Source organism: Spermophilus citellus (assembly GCF_964194105.1).
Source record: "Spermophilus citellus genome assembly, chromosome: 6".
Taxonomy (NCBI): domain Eukaryota; kingdom Metazoa; phylum Chordata; class Mammalia; order Rodentia; family Sciuridae; genus Spermophilus; species Spermophilus citellus.
In genome coordinates, this window is record NC_138187.1 from 95,169,574 (window position 1) to 95,188,320 (window position 18,747).

General features: G+C 36.8%; 1 protein-coding gene across 14 annotated transcripts in view; it reads right to left on the reverse strand.

Annotated features, from left to right (window-relative positions):
* ZMYND11 (zinc finger MYND-type containing 11) overlaps positions 1–18,747 on the reverse strand; it is a 95,594-nt gene that overhangs the window by 25,503 nt on the left and 51,344 nt on the right. For 8 of the 14 annotated variants that reach the window (XM_081297430.1, XM_081297431.1, XM_081297429.1 and 5 more), the window contains exons 4-5: positions 11,589–11,633; positions 8,905–9,066 (exon numbers count right to left, since the gene is read on the reverse strand). The exons of 3 other annotated variants lie outside the window; for them this stretch is intronic. In XM_081297430.1, the coding sequence (XP_081153556.1) occupies positions 8,905–9,066; positions 11,589–11,633 (207 nt within the window). The remainder of the gene's footprint in view (positions 1–8,904; positions 9,067–11,588; positions 11,634–18,747) is intronic. 3 more of the 14 variants (XM_081297433.1, XM_081297424.1, XM_081297436.1) reach the window with 1 other exon arrangement.

Here is an 18,747-nt window from a genome sequence, read left to right on the forward strand (position 1 = left end):
AGCTCTTGGCTCTCTAATGGAAGTCAGTAAGCTTCAACTGACATCAAGAGGTCAGAAGCTTTGAAGCATCCCATCTGGAGTGATTTAACAACTACTAAAACATCTCTCAAGCTAATTCATTCTCCAGGTCACAAAATCCATGGATTTTCTAAATCAATTTACACCCACAGAGCCACAGAAGTTGCTAACTGACTTTACAGAGAGGGGCATTCACACGTAGAGAGAATTTTATCATTCAATAGCAATATCCTTTTAGGGTAACTGCAAGCCCCATGGTGGCTTGCTGTAGGGCCAGGTATATGAAAAGAATGTCAAAATTTTATGGAGCAGAGAATTTGAAAATACTCATTCTTTCCCGCTTTACATGACACTAGTCTTCAAAGAAAGATCAAGATTGAAAAAGAAAGACAGAATATATTCCTCAGTGAGCTTTCCACTGTTTTCTGAAAATATTTCAAATGTCTGATTTGTCAAGGCACAAGTACCGCGTATTCTTTGTGGCGGCCGACGAGCCTCTAAGGACCCACTGCATTCGAGTCCTTCCCTCCCACCCTGCACACCCTGTGCCCCGCGGCAAGCCACAGGGACCGACCATCTTTTCATCCCTTGAAAGCACTGCACTGCGAACACTGTGAAGGGGCTTCCTATCCATCTGCCCTGAGCCAGAAATGCCTTCCTACAGGAAGCAGCCCCAGCACTCTCTCCCAGTCCTTCAAGGTAAGAGTTGAGTACGATTCTGAAGCTCTGAAGCATCCCATCTGGAGTGATTTAACAACTATTAAAACACCTCTCAAGCTAATTCATTCTACAGGTCACAAAGTCCATGGTATTTCTAAATCTGTTACGCCCACAGGGTCACAGAAGCTGCTACAATGCAACTGACTCCCACTTGACACCAGGCCACGAGAAGACACCCATGAGGACCAAGCACACCACTTCCCAGCATTCTACACCCGTCCCCAGTCTCTCTGACCAGAACACTGTTTGGTTTGTCATGGAAGCATGATAGACAATGTGTATGAACTCTTCTTCCTGTCTGGGTGGGTCCAGGTAGATTCAAGTAGATAAACTGTACAAGCCTGTGGATTATATTATGTTCTGGGTCCAATTTTTTAAAATCATCTGCCTTTATGAGAGTTCCCACTGCTCTTTTCTCTGGCTATCCCTGTGATGAACAGCAAACCTGCTGTGAAAACCTGGTTCACACATGACTTGTTAAAATTAATTTTCTTCTTTTTTTTTTGTATAAAGACAATATGACACAGTTGTCTTTAAAAGGTATAAAAACAAATAACATTCATTATTTTCAATGATTATCTACATTAAAAAAATCTTCCTATTTTACTTAAAAATTGAATCACTTTCTTACATTTTAAGATATGTTTATGTGTCTTAAAAGTAAATGTGTTTTCTTCTGGGGTGAGATTATTAATTTTCCACATTCAGGAAGACTCACTAGTTTCAGAGTGGATATGTAAGAAATTTATGCTTGAAATATTTTCATTTAGCATTTGGTCCCATTTCATTCTGATGATTATATGGACATTATATTTGGAATTAGAAAAAACCTGTACTGCTTACAGACTCAAATGCAGAAGTGAATTCCTATCTCTAGTTTCCAGAGATAACTCTCCTCATGATTCTCCTTCAGCTTCCTCAACGGCAAAGGGTAGCTGTGCAAAGGCCTCTCCAGCTTGCTCTGAGCCAGGCCAGTGCTCACAGTCAGCTCCAGCTGTCCACCTGTGGAACTCCTCTGACCCCCAGAGTGAGCGCTTTATCTGCCCTAGGGACATACTATGCCCCAGGTACAAGACAAAAGGCACAGGAGATTTAACGTGCAATTCATTAGGGCTGGGGATGGAGCTCCTTGGCAGAGCACTTGCCTAGTATGTACAAATTCCTGGATTCAATTCCCTAGCCCTGCAATAACAAAAAAGTTATTTTTAAATGTTTTCTAAAGATTTCTTTCTGTATTTCTATTTTTAAAGTATAAAGTTCCCTACAAAATCTGCATTTTCATTTTAAATGTTTCAAAAAAAAAGGCTGCGGGGGTGGGGAGTTTCAGGCACTCCCGCTGATGGGGAAGCACCAGCAGGCAGCTCCCCTTGGGCCTCAGCAGACACCAGCAGGCAGGAGCAGGAGTCAGAGTCAGTGCTGCAAATTTAGGAGAGTTTTTAGGATCTATTAGATGTGTTAAAAAGGGAAAAAATATAATACATATTATATACATATATATTCAATTTACAAATAAAATTCTTCCATATTCATTCTTCCTCATCTATATTTTCTTATGCTTCTGTATTAGTAGGTTAAGTTAATCCACTAAACAATCTATACATTAACATATATTTTAAATTTGTGGTCCTTAAACAGAGAAAAATGCCATCTGAAACATTTATGAAGGGATGAGTATTTCAAGTTTTAAAAACATACTGGAATGTCCCTATCCATTATCTTAAATAAGTTACTTTATCTTTTGTGACTTGAATTAATTCTTTCATTTAAAAGTCACACTAATGTACGTCATAAATGGGATGTACACTGGTCTGGAATTTGTTAGGTGATAAAAAAGAATATGAAGAAAAAAACAGAAAAAAAAGAGTGTGAATATAAAAATGTTATACATTCAATCCCTGTGGGATTTAGGGGATGAAAGCACATAGCCCCCAAATTAGTGCCCTAAATTCTACTTCCTAAAGACAAATTTGTATACATACAAAAATCACCTGACTTTAAACAGAGGCAGTAACATAAATCTTTAATTCCCTAAGTTATGAAAACAACATGTATGTATATAAGGAACATAACATAGAGCCTGCTGCAGTGACTTTGTGATGGGAAAACTGTTTAATTTTGAAGCAAAATTAAAATGAGATGTCTCCTTTACCCCTAAAACTGGCAACAAAAAGTAGAAAAATATTTTCTACTTTTTTTTAGAAGTGAGGGGAAGGGAGGCTAGCTTTCAGACCATCTCCATTGCTCACGGGGACAGTACCAATTGTGATGTCTGAAAAATCTACACTTATTTGGTTTATGGTTTCTTCCCCTTTAAGTTAATCTTCTGATTTTTTCTGAGGTATTACACCTGGGGCAAGTGCCCTGCTCCTCAGCTATCAGAACCCTTGATCTGTGCAGACAGAGCCCGCTGCAGAATCAGCTGTGCACACTAGGAGGGGAGGGCAGCAAGGAGCAGTTCTTGCAGAGTTCTTCCAAGTAATGACTATGGCTCGAGGGATGACAAACACCAACCGCTATCATAAGGCAATGGTTATACCAAAAGATGCTTCTTCTGGAAAGCTGAGGCATTTAGAATATGAATGTTGTAAGACTACTGTCTCTACAGAAGTCACAAACCTCATGACAAATTCAGTTCTCAGTCCATGTGACTCATCCAGGGGCTCAACAGACCTGTGTGGTCAGTGGTGCGTGGTGAACAGCAGAGACCATTCCACCACCATAGACGACCTGGACCGCACAGCTCTAAAAGGCAATGTGGTGCCACCCAGCAGGTGCTGTGGGCTGCTTCTGACAGACCCCTTCCTGTGCATTCACATGTCCAGCAGTCACCAGATAGGCTGCACACGCCACTTGCAGGCCTCGGGGTCAGCCAGCCCGCAGAGCACACTGTGCACCCACAGACACGCGCATAGACACACGTGCACAGCCTGCCTCCAAGGGCCTCAAGGAACAGATTGACTTTGTAATCGGAAAACTGTTTGTGAAAATGAAGCAAAATTAAAATGAGACGTCCCCTTTACCCCTAAAACTGGCAACAAAAAGTAGAAAAATATTTTCATGTGCTGTGGTGTACATGAGCAAAATCTTCAGAAGGACTAATTGGTGATTTTTGTCAAAAATCTAAACGTGCGTATCCTTTAAATTTGTTTTTGTTTTTGTGGTGCTGGGGATTGAACCCAGGGCCTTGTGCATGTGAGTCAAGCACTCTAACCAACTGTGCTATATCCCTAGCCCTATATCCTTTAAATTTAAGACTCCTACTTCAATGAATTTATCTTCCCAAAAGTTATCAAATATATAGATGTATGTAAATTTTCTTTTTATAAAATGCAATGGAGGAAAAAGCCGAAATGGCTGCCCCGAGGAAGCCCGTACCAGGTAGCTAGTGAGGGTTGGGGAACAAGCTTCAGTGGGAGAGGGGGAGGGGGACTCTAGGAAGACCTGTTGCAGGACCATCATCCCCCAAGCCGCACAGGTTCCAATAACAGCCATCTCTTACTATAACTTTTAAACTGTATTTGGAAAAACACTGGCCAGGAAAAAAAATGATAAAATTTTTCCTTATGGTGAATAAACAAGGCCAGACCCGACTTTCTAAGTACTCTGAGCATGTGGAGATTAATAAGCGTATACTTCTGGAAACAGAAGTCATAAAGAGCTGTCTCTCTCGATCCAATGAACAGTGCTCTTTCATATTGAATATAAGGATTTTAAGCTGATATATCGGCAATATGCAGCTCTCTTCATTGTGGTTGGAGTTAATGACACTGAGAATGAGATGGCTATTTATGAATTCATCCATAATTTTTTAGACGAAGTTTTAGGCAAGTACTTCAGCCAAGTGATAATGTTTAATTTGGATAAAGTACACATCATTTTGGATGAGATGGTGTTAAATGGCTGCATTGTGGAAACTAATCGGGCAATCTACAAATTCTCAATGTCAGAAAGCTGAATAGAAGGCTCTGCCAGATAGCATCGATTCACAGGAAACGAGAAGACCATTTAAAAAGAATCTGGAAGACTAACAAAATGGGGTACCCTTCCAAACAATATAAATAGGTAATTTCCACAGTTCCTAAATGGAAAATAAAGCTATTTTAAAATATGTACAAAGAAAAATCTTCTCTTAACTGAGGCAAGTTTTATTTTCAGTAACTGTAAGTATATTTTTTCCCACTTCTTCAAATTTTGTTGAGTACCTAAGAAATCCTCTTTGGTCTCTGCTTCCCTTTGCAAATTAAATTCAGGAATAGTAGGATGGTGGTAAGAAGAATGTGTGGCAGTTATCTATTAGCCAATAAAATTTGTAAGTTGACTTTTAAAAAAAAATGCAATGGAATACACTGTGTGTAAGAGGTATTTTATTTCTATAAATAAAATCTTCAGAGCAGTTTAAACTAAAGGATGTAGTTTTCTCTGTTCTTCCTGGAAAATTGATGGCCAGGTCAGGAAAATTAAATTCAAAATAATACAAAATATAAACCCCAATTTTATACAGCAATAAGTAACATAGAAGAGTTTCCTTTTCAGAAGTCGGAAATGGGGCATGATTTTTTTTTTGACATAGCAATATAAATGTCACCTATGACAGAAGACTTCTCCTTCAGAAGGGTGGAAATGACACAGTGCATTAGTGAAAAACTGGTGAAATAAATTAGTATATGCCTTGTAAATTATAAGACGTGTGGGAGGCTATAGAGAACAAGCCACAGTCAGCGCTGCATGTGCTGCACGAAAGGGGGACGTGCCATGCAGGGCCACCCCAGTGACATGTACCTCCCACCCAGTGGGTCTCTGGGAATTCCAGTTTTCGTATTTCTCTCCTAAGCATTACTCGAATGTTTTAACAGCAAATATTTTGAAAATAATTTTTTTCTTATTAATGAATTCTCAGTAACAAGAATATAAAACTGGACATTTCACAAACTTTTCTCAAAGCCAAACTAGAAAAGATAGTCATGGGCTGCTTTTCAATAACAATTGGCTATGTCTGCAAATTAAAGTGTAATTTTTAGAAAGGCAGATATTTCAAAGAAATACCCTCAGAGTTGTGAAATTCTTGAGATTTATTATGAAAACTGATAAAAAAAATTTCTGAAATATTTCTGAAATTTTTAGAGAGGAATAATAGGTATTTTCTCAATGAAAATAGTAAGACATATAAGATAAAGCTGCCCGGGCTAAGTCTGGCCACACATCTGGTAGTTGGGACAGAACCTATTCTCAGTGACGATTCCAACACTGCAAGGGACCAGAGGTTCCATGAGAAAAGTGGTCTTCTAATCACCACAGAAATATTAACAAAGTGCTTATTTTAACTTTAATTTTTTTGGTGGTAATGAATGGCTTCATTTACTATTTTTACCTGTGTTGAAATTTGGTTCTAGCATCTTATCTTCAAAATTTTTTATTAGTCTAATTAATCTATATTCTTTCCAAACACTACTTAAGGAAAAAAAAAAAAAACAAGTAGAAAGTCATTCTAATTTGGATTTACAGATCTTAAGTTTTAGTCTGTATTCCAAGTTCTCTTGGTCCAAGAGAATTTAATATGGTTACTCATTCTTGTGTTAGATTAGTAAAGATGGCTTAATTGAAGTCTTGGCATTTTGTTTTAAAAATCAAATCAAGCCAAAACTTCACATTAAAGACTTTTAAGTTGCATTAAAATTTCATTATTTCTCCCAGGAAACAAATTCTTAGCACTTATGATTTTCCTAAACATAACTATTAAAACAATAAAGTGAATCTAACGCAAGAAACAACATAGAAATAACCACTTCTTTGGAAGTTATAAAGCACAATGTCAAAGGAGACGTTGAATCTTACAAAGAGTAGCTCACAGACTAAAATGAAAGCAAAATTCAGATTCTGTACTGAATTATAGTATCATTTCATTAACCATAATTACATCCTTATATTGTGAAGACAGCTTGATTGACAAAGGCAAAGGAAAGCCAAGGAGGATACAGTGATTACTTTTCTGTGTGAACCACTAACACTGGGGTGAGGGTGGGGGGAATGTTATCTAATCAGAAAAGAGCAATATATATATCAGGCAGGTGTGGTAGTGCACACCTGTGATCCAGCAACTTAGGAGGCTGAGGCAGGAGGATCCAAGTTGAAGGGCAGCCTAAGCAACTTAGTAAGATCCTGTCTCAAAAAATAAAAAGCATCTGGATTTTTCACACTGGGGATTGAATCCCCAGTGTGAAAAACAGAAAGAAAGAAAGAAAATGGAATCAGACAACTTCAATAGTGAATTCTGATGGAAATGTTATAAATTTTCTTTAAAGGCATAATTGTTCAATTTCCATGCTTAATATAAGAAATGTAAAATATCTACAATGAAAGGTAACCTCTTCTCAAATTTCCCCGAATTTTTATTTAAATTCTTTACTATGACAATAGTAACTATTAAGAAATAAGTAAGAAAATAGTAACTAATAAGAAAAGGCTCCCACCTTAAAGATGCAGATTTATCTATACCTGTATTTCCTAATCCCCACGTCCATAGTATGACCTCCAAATTGACCAAGGACATTGCCCCCTTTTTTATTTTCTCTCTTATATTTTCAGTCCTTTGGTGCTCTTATTCTTAAGGTCCCATTAATTTTTTTACCTTCCTAGTGTAAATGTTTATCTGAAAACAGGAGACATGTTTGCCTTTAAAACACATGACCCAAATCCATGAGAAGACATGAGTTCTAGTGCGGCTCCTCTGCTCAGAATCTCGACTATTTAGACCACTGCTCACACTGATTTCTTGAAGTCATCATGTTTTTGTAGACCTCAAGGAAAAGGTTTAAAACTTGAAAACTGATACTGATATATTCAGACTTAGAGACTTGCCATCACTTTATCATTTAGAGATTTGTCATTATCACTTATCTGGTATTTAATGTTTAAATGTGTGTGTTTTTTGGGGGGCGGTATTAGGGATTGAACTCAGGGGCACTCGACCACTGAGCACACAGCCAGCCCTATTTTGTATTTTACTTAGAGATAGGGTCTCAGTGAGTTGCTCAGGGCCTCACCATTGATCCTCCTGTCTCAGCCTCCCAAACTGCTGGGATTACGACATGCGCCACCATGCCAGTTTAAATGTTTTTTTAATGCTATTCCAACTGTCTTTTTTGTCTGCCTATTAAATACGTACAGTGTTGGTTAGATTAAAGAGACACTGGGAATACAAAGCCACATTGAGGGAAGACAAAACCAGACTAGACTCTGTATCTTGCTCACTATGCTGATAGGAAGTTTTTAACTGATGTCAAGGTGGGGGAAATAGTGCAAACAAGTCTTTGGAAGATTAAATGAACATTTAAGTTACTCAAGTATTATAAGACACATTTGCAAACTGAGCTCATGGGTAATCTGGGAAATTTGCACAGTTACAAATAGGTAGTTTCATAAAAACAAATACAAAACAATAGAAGTTGAAATCAAATAACTGTACTCATTACTCAGTGCCATATGTAATGCTATGTTTAGTTCTTATGCATCACTCAAATACAGACATACTACATTCTGCAACCAACAGTCACGGCATGTATATTCTTCAGTGGGGAAAATAAATTAATATAATTGTGCGAAGCACCTATTTTACCTACCGGGAAATTCACTTTGCTTTAAGTAGTCAGAATTCTTTATATACAACTGTTTCATCCCTCCACCCTCCAAATAAAATAAGCAAAAAATAAGCTAACTCATGATGACAAAAATAAAGGCAGTATTACATGAATATCAAATGGAAAGGAGATAAAGAATGCTTCCAACAGTGTGCCTTTTGCTCATGTGTTCTATGAATAACATAAATTGTACAGTATATTATAAAGTAGGTATTGAACAGATCTCGGTATGCTATTTCTTATTTTGAAAGGCAATCCATTAAAGTAGTCACATAATCTAGAGGAAGGTGTAAAGAAAGGGAAGAAAGTATAATTTTGTGATTACAACTTTCTATAACCCACACCCTGAATGGTATGTGTTCTGTGGTGTCATTATGAGTGCTCGTGTTCATTTACCATCATTTCAGCAAATAACCCCCACCCCCCAGTACTTCACCATTCACCTGGCAAGACCACCTGGGGCATCTTTGTGAAGCTATTATTAATGAATTTCAACCCTCTGACCAGCACATGAAAGCTCATAGGTACTCACCCTGCAAACTGGGCACTGCCAGTGACTACTGCTGTCTCTAAGCCTGAACTCATCAGACAAACACTTGGAATGATACACACGAAAACACAGGTCACATATCAACACCTCTCCAGGCAAATGGCATTCAAAACAATACCAGTCATGATTTTCTGTTTCCCAGTCCTACAAAAAATACAAAATAATTTTGTATGACATTTTGTCAATATCTGCAATGACTAAGAACAAAATTGAAACTGAAGTCCATCAGAAGTTAGGCATTTTAAACAATTTTAGACATTTACTATGTTAAAACAAGAGGGAAAATACCTAGAAACTTCTTTAAAATTTAAATTCTTTCCTAAACAGTATTAATATTCAGAAATACCTTAAGGTGATCTGATAATAAACCAATCCAAAATGAAGTAAGTCCAAAGCCAATCCCAGATCTAACAGTATCTTTCAGTCTTAAATATAATCTAAGAAATAATTTCTTTAGTAAGCTGAGTACCCCCATCCAACTTGTAGCTTAGTATTTCAAACAAACAAACCTTGTTCAGTTCTGCTATTTAAAAATTGTATAATAAGTTCCTGGTACACTCTATGAACAGAGAGAAGAGTAACAAATGGTGATGCTCACTATTCTTATCTTCTCATCCATGGTTTTGGATATTTTACTGAAAATAACCATTAATCAGAATATCCACGTTCTGATAGGTTGCCAAATTTTCAGGGTCTGTTGAATTTGGAAAAATAGAATGAAAATGTGAAACTAAAGGTTTAATCACATTGTTCATAAGATTACCACAGTAAAAAAAAAAGGAAGCAGGCTAATTTCCTGCTGCAGCCTCCTGGTTGTAAGAGAACAGGGCTGCAGCACAAGGTGCTCCTCAACTGCGGCTCCTCACACAGCCAGGACCACGGCAGTGTAGCAAGACAACTGTGAGAGGTTCTCCTGCATTAGGGTCCATGCTTTATAAACACCACTCTTAGTTTCTACTATAATTAAGAGTGATGGACCTAATCCTCAACCTTCTTTTATAGACATAATCACCCAATGTGTTAGAGAGAAGCCCACGGCACACCCACGGCCACTTCCAGTGGGGACCCTTACTCCACGTGTGGTCTCTGTCATCACTTTTCTTTTCATAAATCATTATCTACACTGTTTCCAAAGTGGTGCAGCTTTTTCATCTCCTCTGATGTCAATATTCCCCCAATAAATGGGCTTCTACGTTGCACTCAGGAAACAGTGACTTCTTAAGCAACTAGGTCCAAATATGCTGCTTGACCGTATCTGAGTGCCAGTCACTATTCCTTCAAAAGGATGGAGAATCACTAATGTTCCAAAACTTATGTATTCTAGTCCACATCCAGAGCCACAGTAGTAAATCCTGCAGGAATATAAGCTTTGGTTTGCTTTCCATTAAGAAATTGGAGGTCTTCACTCTAGGTACTTGCTGCAGATGTTTATACTTTGCAAACTCACTTTGGAGGAGTAATTCAGTTGGACTATAATCATAAAATTTTGATTTTTATATAAAATTCTGATTGTGTATGGTAGAAAAAAAATTACCCTGCAAAGTTTGATCCAGTGGCACCATGCAGGCACGACATATGTATGTGGTGCTTGGCAATGAATACTCACTGGTGCATCTGTTTCAGATAGCTCATAGGTACCTTCCATTTTAGCTTCTTCAATTTTTGTTTCAAAATCTTCTAAAATAAATTAGGTTTTAGTAGAGATAAAACTACTGTTATATTTTTAATTAACAGAACTCTTCCTACGTTTAGAACAAAGTATTTCAGAATATTTTCATCATAACTGTTTAGAAACATCTTAAAGGATTTTGGAAACTGCCCTCGTCTATCATTTGAATATTTTACACCAATTCATCTTTATGTGATGGTCAAGATGATAGTTACTAGGAGAACTAAGGGAAGGAAGGGCTCAGCTCTAACCTCTCCATATCCCCTCCTGCTTCTTCCCACCCTACTCTTCCCCCCATCACCTAGGAAAGAAAATGAAAATAGATCTGTTTTGATGGGGTACTTAACACTAGGCTTAGTGTTTCATAATAATTATAGAAATGAAAGTATAATTTGCATGAAGAGCAGAGCCATTTAGATATATATATTTATATAATGGCACATAACTAATTCTGTTATCTGATACAAAAGAAATTATGGGTGGGGGAAAGCAGTGCTAGTCACTCTTTAAATCATGGCAATAACTGTTCAGAATAATCATGCAAAACTGACTTCAAAAGTTATTAGATTCTGAATCTAGGTCCAAGATATATATGCTAGGGGCACATTTACTGCAAGCCAAGTTGCCTGCAGTTGGCCTTTTGATAAAGGTAAACCATTTACGTAGTGCTTTTGACTAATTCTTGCTCACATGTGCCAACAGTCTTAGTTTGCATTTTTAATGGATTCCACCAGATGTCACCAGCTACTCTAGAAAGCTTGCTTTAATAGCATATGTGAAATGCTACTTCAGAACAAGAAAGCTTTCACAAAGCAAACCTATTAGCACAAAATTCAGAGCTAGAAGCAGTGTAAAGATAGTACAATTTTAACAAGTCTATCAAGAGTTAACTAAGCAAGCCTGAAGTAAGATAGAAATGTATTACCAAAAAAAAAAAAAAAAAAAAAAAAAAAAGGCAGAATCAAAATAAAACAACATAGTGCAAAATTTAGTTCACCTTGTGTGAGGTTGCTGTCCTGGAGAAAGGCTGCATACTGTAGGCCTTTCAAAATAAAAACAAAATAATCTTGGTCTCTCTACTATAATTTTGCTCAATATCAGGTAATATACAGGGATAAAGGGATTTCACACATAGTCAAACTGTTTATTATTTGCTTATGGTTTATACTGTTTTTCAGATGACATTGACTGATACTCTACCGACGTGTAATTACTTGAGAAAAGACAGCAGCATGCACACTGAGGAGTCAACAGAAGAAACTTCCCACACTAACATGAGAGTCACAAATGGACAGAGAAAAATCACTCTCTAGGAATTCATGTGCCCTGAAACCTATGATATTAAAAAATTATTAACAAATAAATTCAGTGTTGTCACACATTTGCACAATATCATGAATGTGTGTCTCATCTGAAACCAGTTCACACTGGATGTTTTGGAAACTGGAGTGATGACAGTGAGTGGTGCACCCAGCACCTCACCACCCTGTGACATGCCACCCTCAGAACCTAGCAGGGAAATGGCCATCATTCAGCAGCACCTACTGCTCTCAAAGTCTCAGTCATCCATACAGCATTTGGGTTAAGACTCTGGAGCCAGACTAGTTGCCCCGCCACTCATGGCTGTGTAATCTTGGGCAGAATGCTTAGCTTCTCTGTGTATCATGTAGTACCTAGTTTATAGGGTTTTCATACAGATCAAATGAGTTCCTGTGTATATATTTGTAGAAGAGTGCCTGGCATGACAGGAGGCTCAGGAACTGTGACCAGTGCTACAGCCTATTTAGTGCACAAAACAGGAACTGACCAGCCAAACATGAACCATGCTCATGACCACATGTGGGTGCACTCCTTTCCCCAGCACTTTAACATGCACCATCACATCTGATTTTCACAACATTTCTCTAAGTTAAGTGGAACAAGAAATATTATTAACTCTAGTTTAGAGAGAAAACTGAAGCCTGGAAAGACAGTTGTTCCCTCACGTAGCAAGGGGGGATGTGGAGAAGGGTTGAGTGAGTCTCTGAGCTCCCATCCAGCACTTCAGCATCCTGAGGCTGCTCACCTCTCCAGGTGGCTTCCTAGATCCACCCAATGAGTAGATGAACATTTCAGTACCAAGATGTATTTAATGTAGATATGATGTAAAATTTATTCTCTGCAATTCTACATTTGGTTAAATTCTATTAGTCAATGAAGTACTCATTTGAAGAGCAGAATTGAATGGTTAAATATTTCTAGTAGTTTAAATATGATTTATCTTTAAAATAAAAATCTTATAACATTCCTTAGTGAAAAAGAATTCAGACAAAAGAAGAAAATAAAAAGAGAAAGAACTCACACACATGCACACAATCCATACAAGTAGGAAAGAAGACACAGGATAGCATGACCCCAAAATGTTCTTCTGAGTAAAATGGAAATTCTTTACCAAAGCAAGAATAATTTCTGAGTATATTATAGTTTAATTTCACATAGACCCTTAGCATATAATTTGTTTCTAATTAATTAATAATCACCAGTACTTTACTTAATAATTAGTAAATAATTATATTTTTATAACTGATATTGGGAATGGACACTTGGAAAGAATGTACAGCATAGAATATAATAAAAAGAGAATAATATATATTTCACATTTTAAAAAGTAGTATCCAAAGGCATCACATTTTGTACTTAAGTTATTTAAAATACATGATTGAGCCAGGTTTGGTGACTCACACCTGTGATCCCAGCTACTAGGAGGCTAAGGCAGGAGAATGGAAAGTTCAAGGCCAGCCTCAGCAACTTAGCCAGATTCTCTCTCAGAAATAAAAAATAAAAAGGCACAGAAATAAAAATAAAAATGTAGCTAAGTGGTAAAGTGCTTGCCTATCATATGTGAGGCCCTGAGTTCAATCCCCAGTACCTCCAAAAAAAAAAAAAACAAAAACAAAAACCCATAAGACTCATTAATTGATGACAAAGATCACTGAAACAAGAAAAAAGCAAAAATCTAATCAGCTTTTTAAAAATTCTTACTTGCCCACTTATGAAATTCTCACCTCACATTTATTTTTAAGGAGGGTCTAGAGAGTGAAGACCGGTTTGATGGTAGGTCTGCCTTGATACTTTTCAACAACAAATCAAGGAGCTATTTCTTGTTATGGTTTCATAAATGCTATTTCTGAAGTATAAGGAAATAAATTCCATCATATCTCTTATCTAAAAGATGAGAGCTTCTCTAAATTTCAAGAGAAACATACACCAAGACTTCTTTTAGATTGATGGTTTGAGTTGGCAGAAGCAAATGACAGGAAGTGAGCATGTACCTGCTCCTCTGCAAGGAGTCAAGAACAAGAGAGCATGTTTGTTTCTTTTTAAACCAATATGTGTTTTCACTAATTACACTCTCTTAGAAGTATCAAAAAAACTTCAGTAAATGAGAAAAGACAAAAAATACAAAATGGCACCTCTTCATTTCAAAACCCGCCCCTGAGACCTGCCCAACAGAGGGGCGTGATGCTGCTCTGGGCAGCACTAACATCTCACACTTGCCAAGAAGAGTGGACAGACACAGGTCCGAGCCTGGGAGCATGCTGCGATCATGGCAGCAAGGTGGACAGGGAGAAGGACTTTACTAAAACAAAAGCTGTGGTTCCTAAATGAACATGATTGACATGAACTATGAAGGAAATGAGACCCAGAGTGGTAGGTACATAGAGGGAGAAGTCGTTTTATATAACAGATTTTTAAAATAACACTTTCAATTCATCCTTAACATTGGTGACCAAATTATTTAATGTCACATTAAAATCACCTGCCAAATAATTGTGTAACTTCATGCCAGGGACCTTGAGCAAAGTTGGAAGTCACCAAATAATGTTAACTGCCTCAGTTTCACAATGCATATTTTACATGCTTGACCTGCAAATGATCCACAGCTCAAGGTTAATTGCTTTCCTATATTAAATACTTTGGTAAGACCTTCCCGTGTTTGGTGAGCACCTTATAGGTTGAAATCAACTTAGAAGAGACTAATTTATATTTATTACAAAAAGCTAGTAAACACCAAACTTAACTCAGCCCAGAACATGGTAAAATTCCACCCAAGAAATAAACTTCTAAAGTTGTAAGAATAAAGGGGATAAAATACAATGAAGAAATATAGCTCAAATGCAGCCATCCAGGTGTATTTCTTTAGAGCGAGCAGACAATGAAGCAATCTATGAGCCTATGAAGACATGGAGCATTTCTTTGAAAATAATAAAAGGAAAAACGTCTCCATATAACAAAATGTTGAATGGTCAGACAACACAAAGTTCCTTTCATGCTCTGGACTAATGGCCTTTTACTAATATAATTTCAAAAGCTATGAAAGCCATCTTTAAATGAACTATCTGGACCCTCAGAGTAAATGTTAATGACACATCAAAAATTTGAGATGACCATAAAAATTTTACAGGAGTATTTCTCAGGTTCAGTTAATTTGGCATTTAAAAAACTAGGTCGTGCACATACTTTTGCTCGTTTAAGGTTAATGTTTAAGTAAACCATTTAAAGTTGAAAGAAGCCTCATTTTTAATACTTTTCACTCTATGATCTCATCTGGACATATAAAAAATATCATCATGAGGACGCTTATTTCTTGCCTAATTTTGCCACAGTTTCTTCAAATGAATTCCTCTGACATAGGGAGCTATAGTGATTGAGATCAGAATCACAAAATGTTTAAACAATTGTTTCAGTCTGGTAGAAGGAATTTCAGTAACATGGGGGCATCTGCCTCTGACAGATTTCCTCAAAGACAGATTATTTATAACTATAGCCCATATATTATAGTTAAGCTTTTATTTTATGCTTGCAGGACTTAAAAAATAAAAATAACAATGTTCAAGATATGCATGTTTTTTGATTGCTTCAAGTTTGTAAAAATAAGCATTAAAAAAAGAAAAAGGTGGTAATGGGGGAATAAAAATGTGATACCAACAAACTCTTGAGTTTCAAGCTCTATCAACTATAGCCAGTGGTGGAGAGGAGACAATTCTCTGGTCTACCTTCACCTTCTCAGCATGAAGGGAGGAGTAATGACAAGCAGCGCCATCTCTGCTGACATGCCTCTCAGGAAATGTCACTTGGGGGACCCACCAAGAGAAACAACCTTCTGCCCCACCTCTGATTCCACAAATACTGTTTTTAGAGGAAATAGAAGAAAAAGAAGAGGGACATTATTACCTATTTTTAAAATGACAGAAATGCAGAGTAAAGACTATTAAAAAAAAAAGTGTTCAAAAACAAGTAACACCATATACCCTCCCTTCAAGGCCACAGATTCTACTTGACTACTTCTTTTCTTAATTCTGAGTCAGAATGACAAGATGAACAATAACATGCATATTTCAACTTAGAAACTCACATTGTTCAAGGAATCAAAGTGATTCATAGTCCACTCCAGGTGGCGAAATTACAAAGGAAGGGGGCCCATATTCAAATGCTGCCATGCAGAATAGTCCCTGGCCACAGAATATCTTTGTGCAAATGACAAAAGGTGACCTTGCCACAAGATGTTCTTGTTGTATACTCATTTTTATTAGAATAATACATTCTAATGTTTTGCTAGAGCTCTGTCAAAATCCAAATGTACTGCATCCATGATGTGAAAGGTGAGTCCTGGGGAGTGTGGCTCACAGGTCCATTCTGCACACGCAGGCCTCACAGTTGACACAGATACACAAAGCTGGCCGGTGTGAGATGCTCCTACTGTGCCCAGGTGATGCAGTTAATAAGTGTGTATCCTGCTACAGTGTCATTAGGGCATGACAACTGCAGCTTGCAAACAGCCCCAAGGTGGGCATGTGGCACACTGGCCAAGATAATGGAACACACTTGTAATGAGTCTCAATATTTTATAGTTATAGGTGCTTAAATGAAGATCAGGGGCTTTGTGAAGGAAAGTCTCTAAGAAATATGTGTGCTTTTCCTATACTATAAATAGGTATTTTCTTGTTTTAAGCATTTTAAATTTTTATTTTGCTTTTAATTGATAATAACTAGACATTTACAGGGTATAATGTGATGTTTTGAAACATATACATTGTAGAATAATTAAATCAGGTTAACTAACATATCTATTACTTCAAATATTTAGTTCTTTGTGGTGAAAGCATTTAAAGGTTTATCTTCTAGCTATTTCAAAATATACAATATTATTAACTATAGTCACCTTGCTAATCTACTATACCTAAGAATGTTTATTCACTCATCAAAAACCTGCTTTGCATATTTAATCTATCTATGCTTTAGGTAGATAATTTTGTTTAATCCTTAATCAAATGAAATAGAGATCAATATGCCCATATTATAGCTGAAGAATCAGTGAGGTTTGGAAAGTTCTTCAAGATCACATAATTAAGTACTTAAGATAGAATTGAGACACCTGTTTATTTTACTATGTATGACCTTATCTGTTCCTATGTGTATGTGTGTGTGTGTGTGTGTGTGTGTACAAACACATTACATTATCCCTGAACTGTAAATATTTACCTATTTTGTGGTCTAAAGACAATTTTGATATACTCAGTTGTACTTATATCATACTTGCATAGTTAGTATAAAATGTTTGTAAGAACCAATTGGAATTAAAGCTCTACACTAGTAGTTTGATATACAAGTAAAATTTCATCTAGAAAAAAGAAAAAGAAAGGATGAGGTAAATATATGCAACAAGAACATGTAAAAATGAACAGAATATAGAACTGAATGCTGTGAACATATAATAGACTAATTATGTGCTTGTTGAATTAAACTGAACAAAGAAACTTCAAGTTGAGGACAAAGAAAGTATATGGAACAGCACAAATCTTATGAAACAGTAAAGAAAAATAAACTCACATCCATGAAAAAAAAATCTACAAAAACCCTCAAGCCAAAATCCTACAAATGAAGCTGGACTTATTACTGTACAACTCTAAGGAATCAACAGGTTGCATTCCTGGATCAGTAAATTTCTGAGTACTTCAGGACAAGATATTCTCCGTTATCTGGATATTTAGAGTAGGTGATGAGCTGCCAGTTATTGTTTTTGTTATCACTTGGCACCCAAAGTTTCTTGATTAGCAGCACAGCTATATTTTTCTGTAGGGAAATGCAACAGAAAATTTGCTCTCATATAAATTTACTCTACTTTTAAAGAAACTTCCAGGACACAAACCAAATGACACCAGTACAAGCAAAGGCTTTTGTCTTCTATGTTTTCTTTTTGAGAAAAACGAGCTTTCTTTCCTGAGGCTTTGAAGCACTAATTAAGTTGATGAAACCCGTGTTAAACCTGGAGCCTTTCCTAAGCCTATGATGTATCATAGTGGCTTCTGGAAGCAGCTTCCCAACTCTCAGACTCGGCAGATTAATGTGTCTGTTGGCTCATCTTCTCTGTAGAGCCAAGAAAGGAAAGGAATTCAAAGTTTCTAGAGAATGTTTCCACAATGAACCGATGTTTAAGATTTTATGTCATTTTTGTGATTTTTAGAGAATTCATGATAAAACAATCTATTCTCAAAAACTAACAAAATTTACATCTGTTATATTTGAAACCTATCATTTAAATGATATTCCTTCATAAAAATTAATGATTAGAAATGTCTTTCAGTAGAACACAAAATATTGCACATGAAACCAATCTTCACATGAGAAAAAATATATCTCTGTACCTATCTGTGCCTCTCAGTATAAAGTTGCAGACTGAAAATAAATAGTAAAATGCCATTGCTTAAAAGGAGTCAAAATTAAAACTAGCCAAAAGTATAAAGAGAATTAACTTTCAGTCTTTCCTGCTTGACTTCTGTTCCGATGCACAAATCCTGCAGTAGTCAGTTAATGAAGTCAGTGGCCAGGCGACTCTAACCTTTGGAAACCTTTGTTTTTTACAACAAAACTCCTACTGATGTGTGGCTGCAGGGCCTGATGCCATCCAAACTGAAGGGAAAGTGCTTCCCTAAGAAGACAACTGGTCACGTTCACTCTGTCTAGACAGCATCAATATTATCCTGCGTTAAAACATTTTTTACTAATATTTACCAAAGAAAACACATCAGGGTGCCATTAATTGGGTGTACATTAAAAGGGCTGTTCTTCTCTTCAGATTAGGGTAATATAGACAGAAAAAGCAGGCTGTTTGTAAA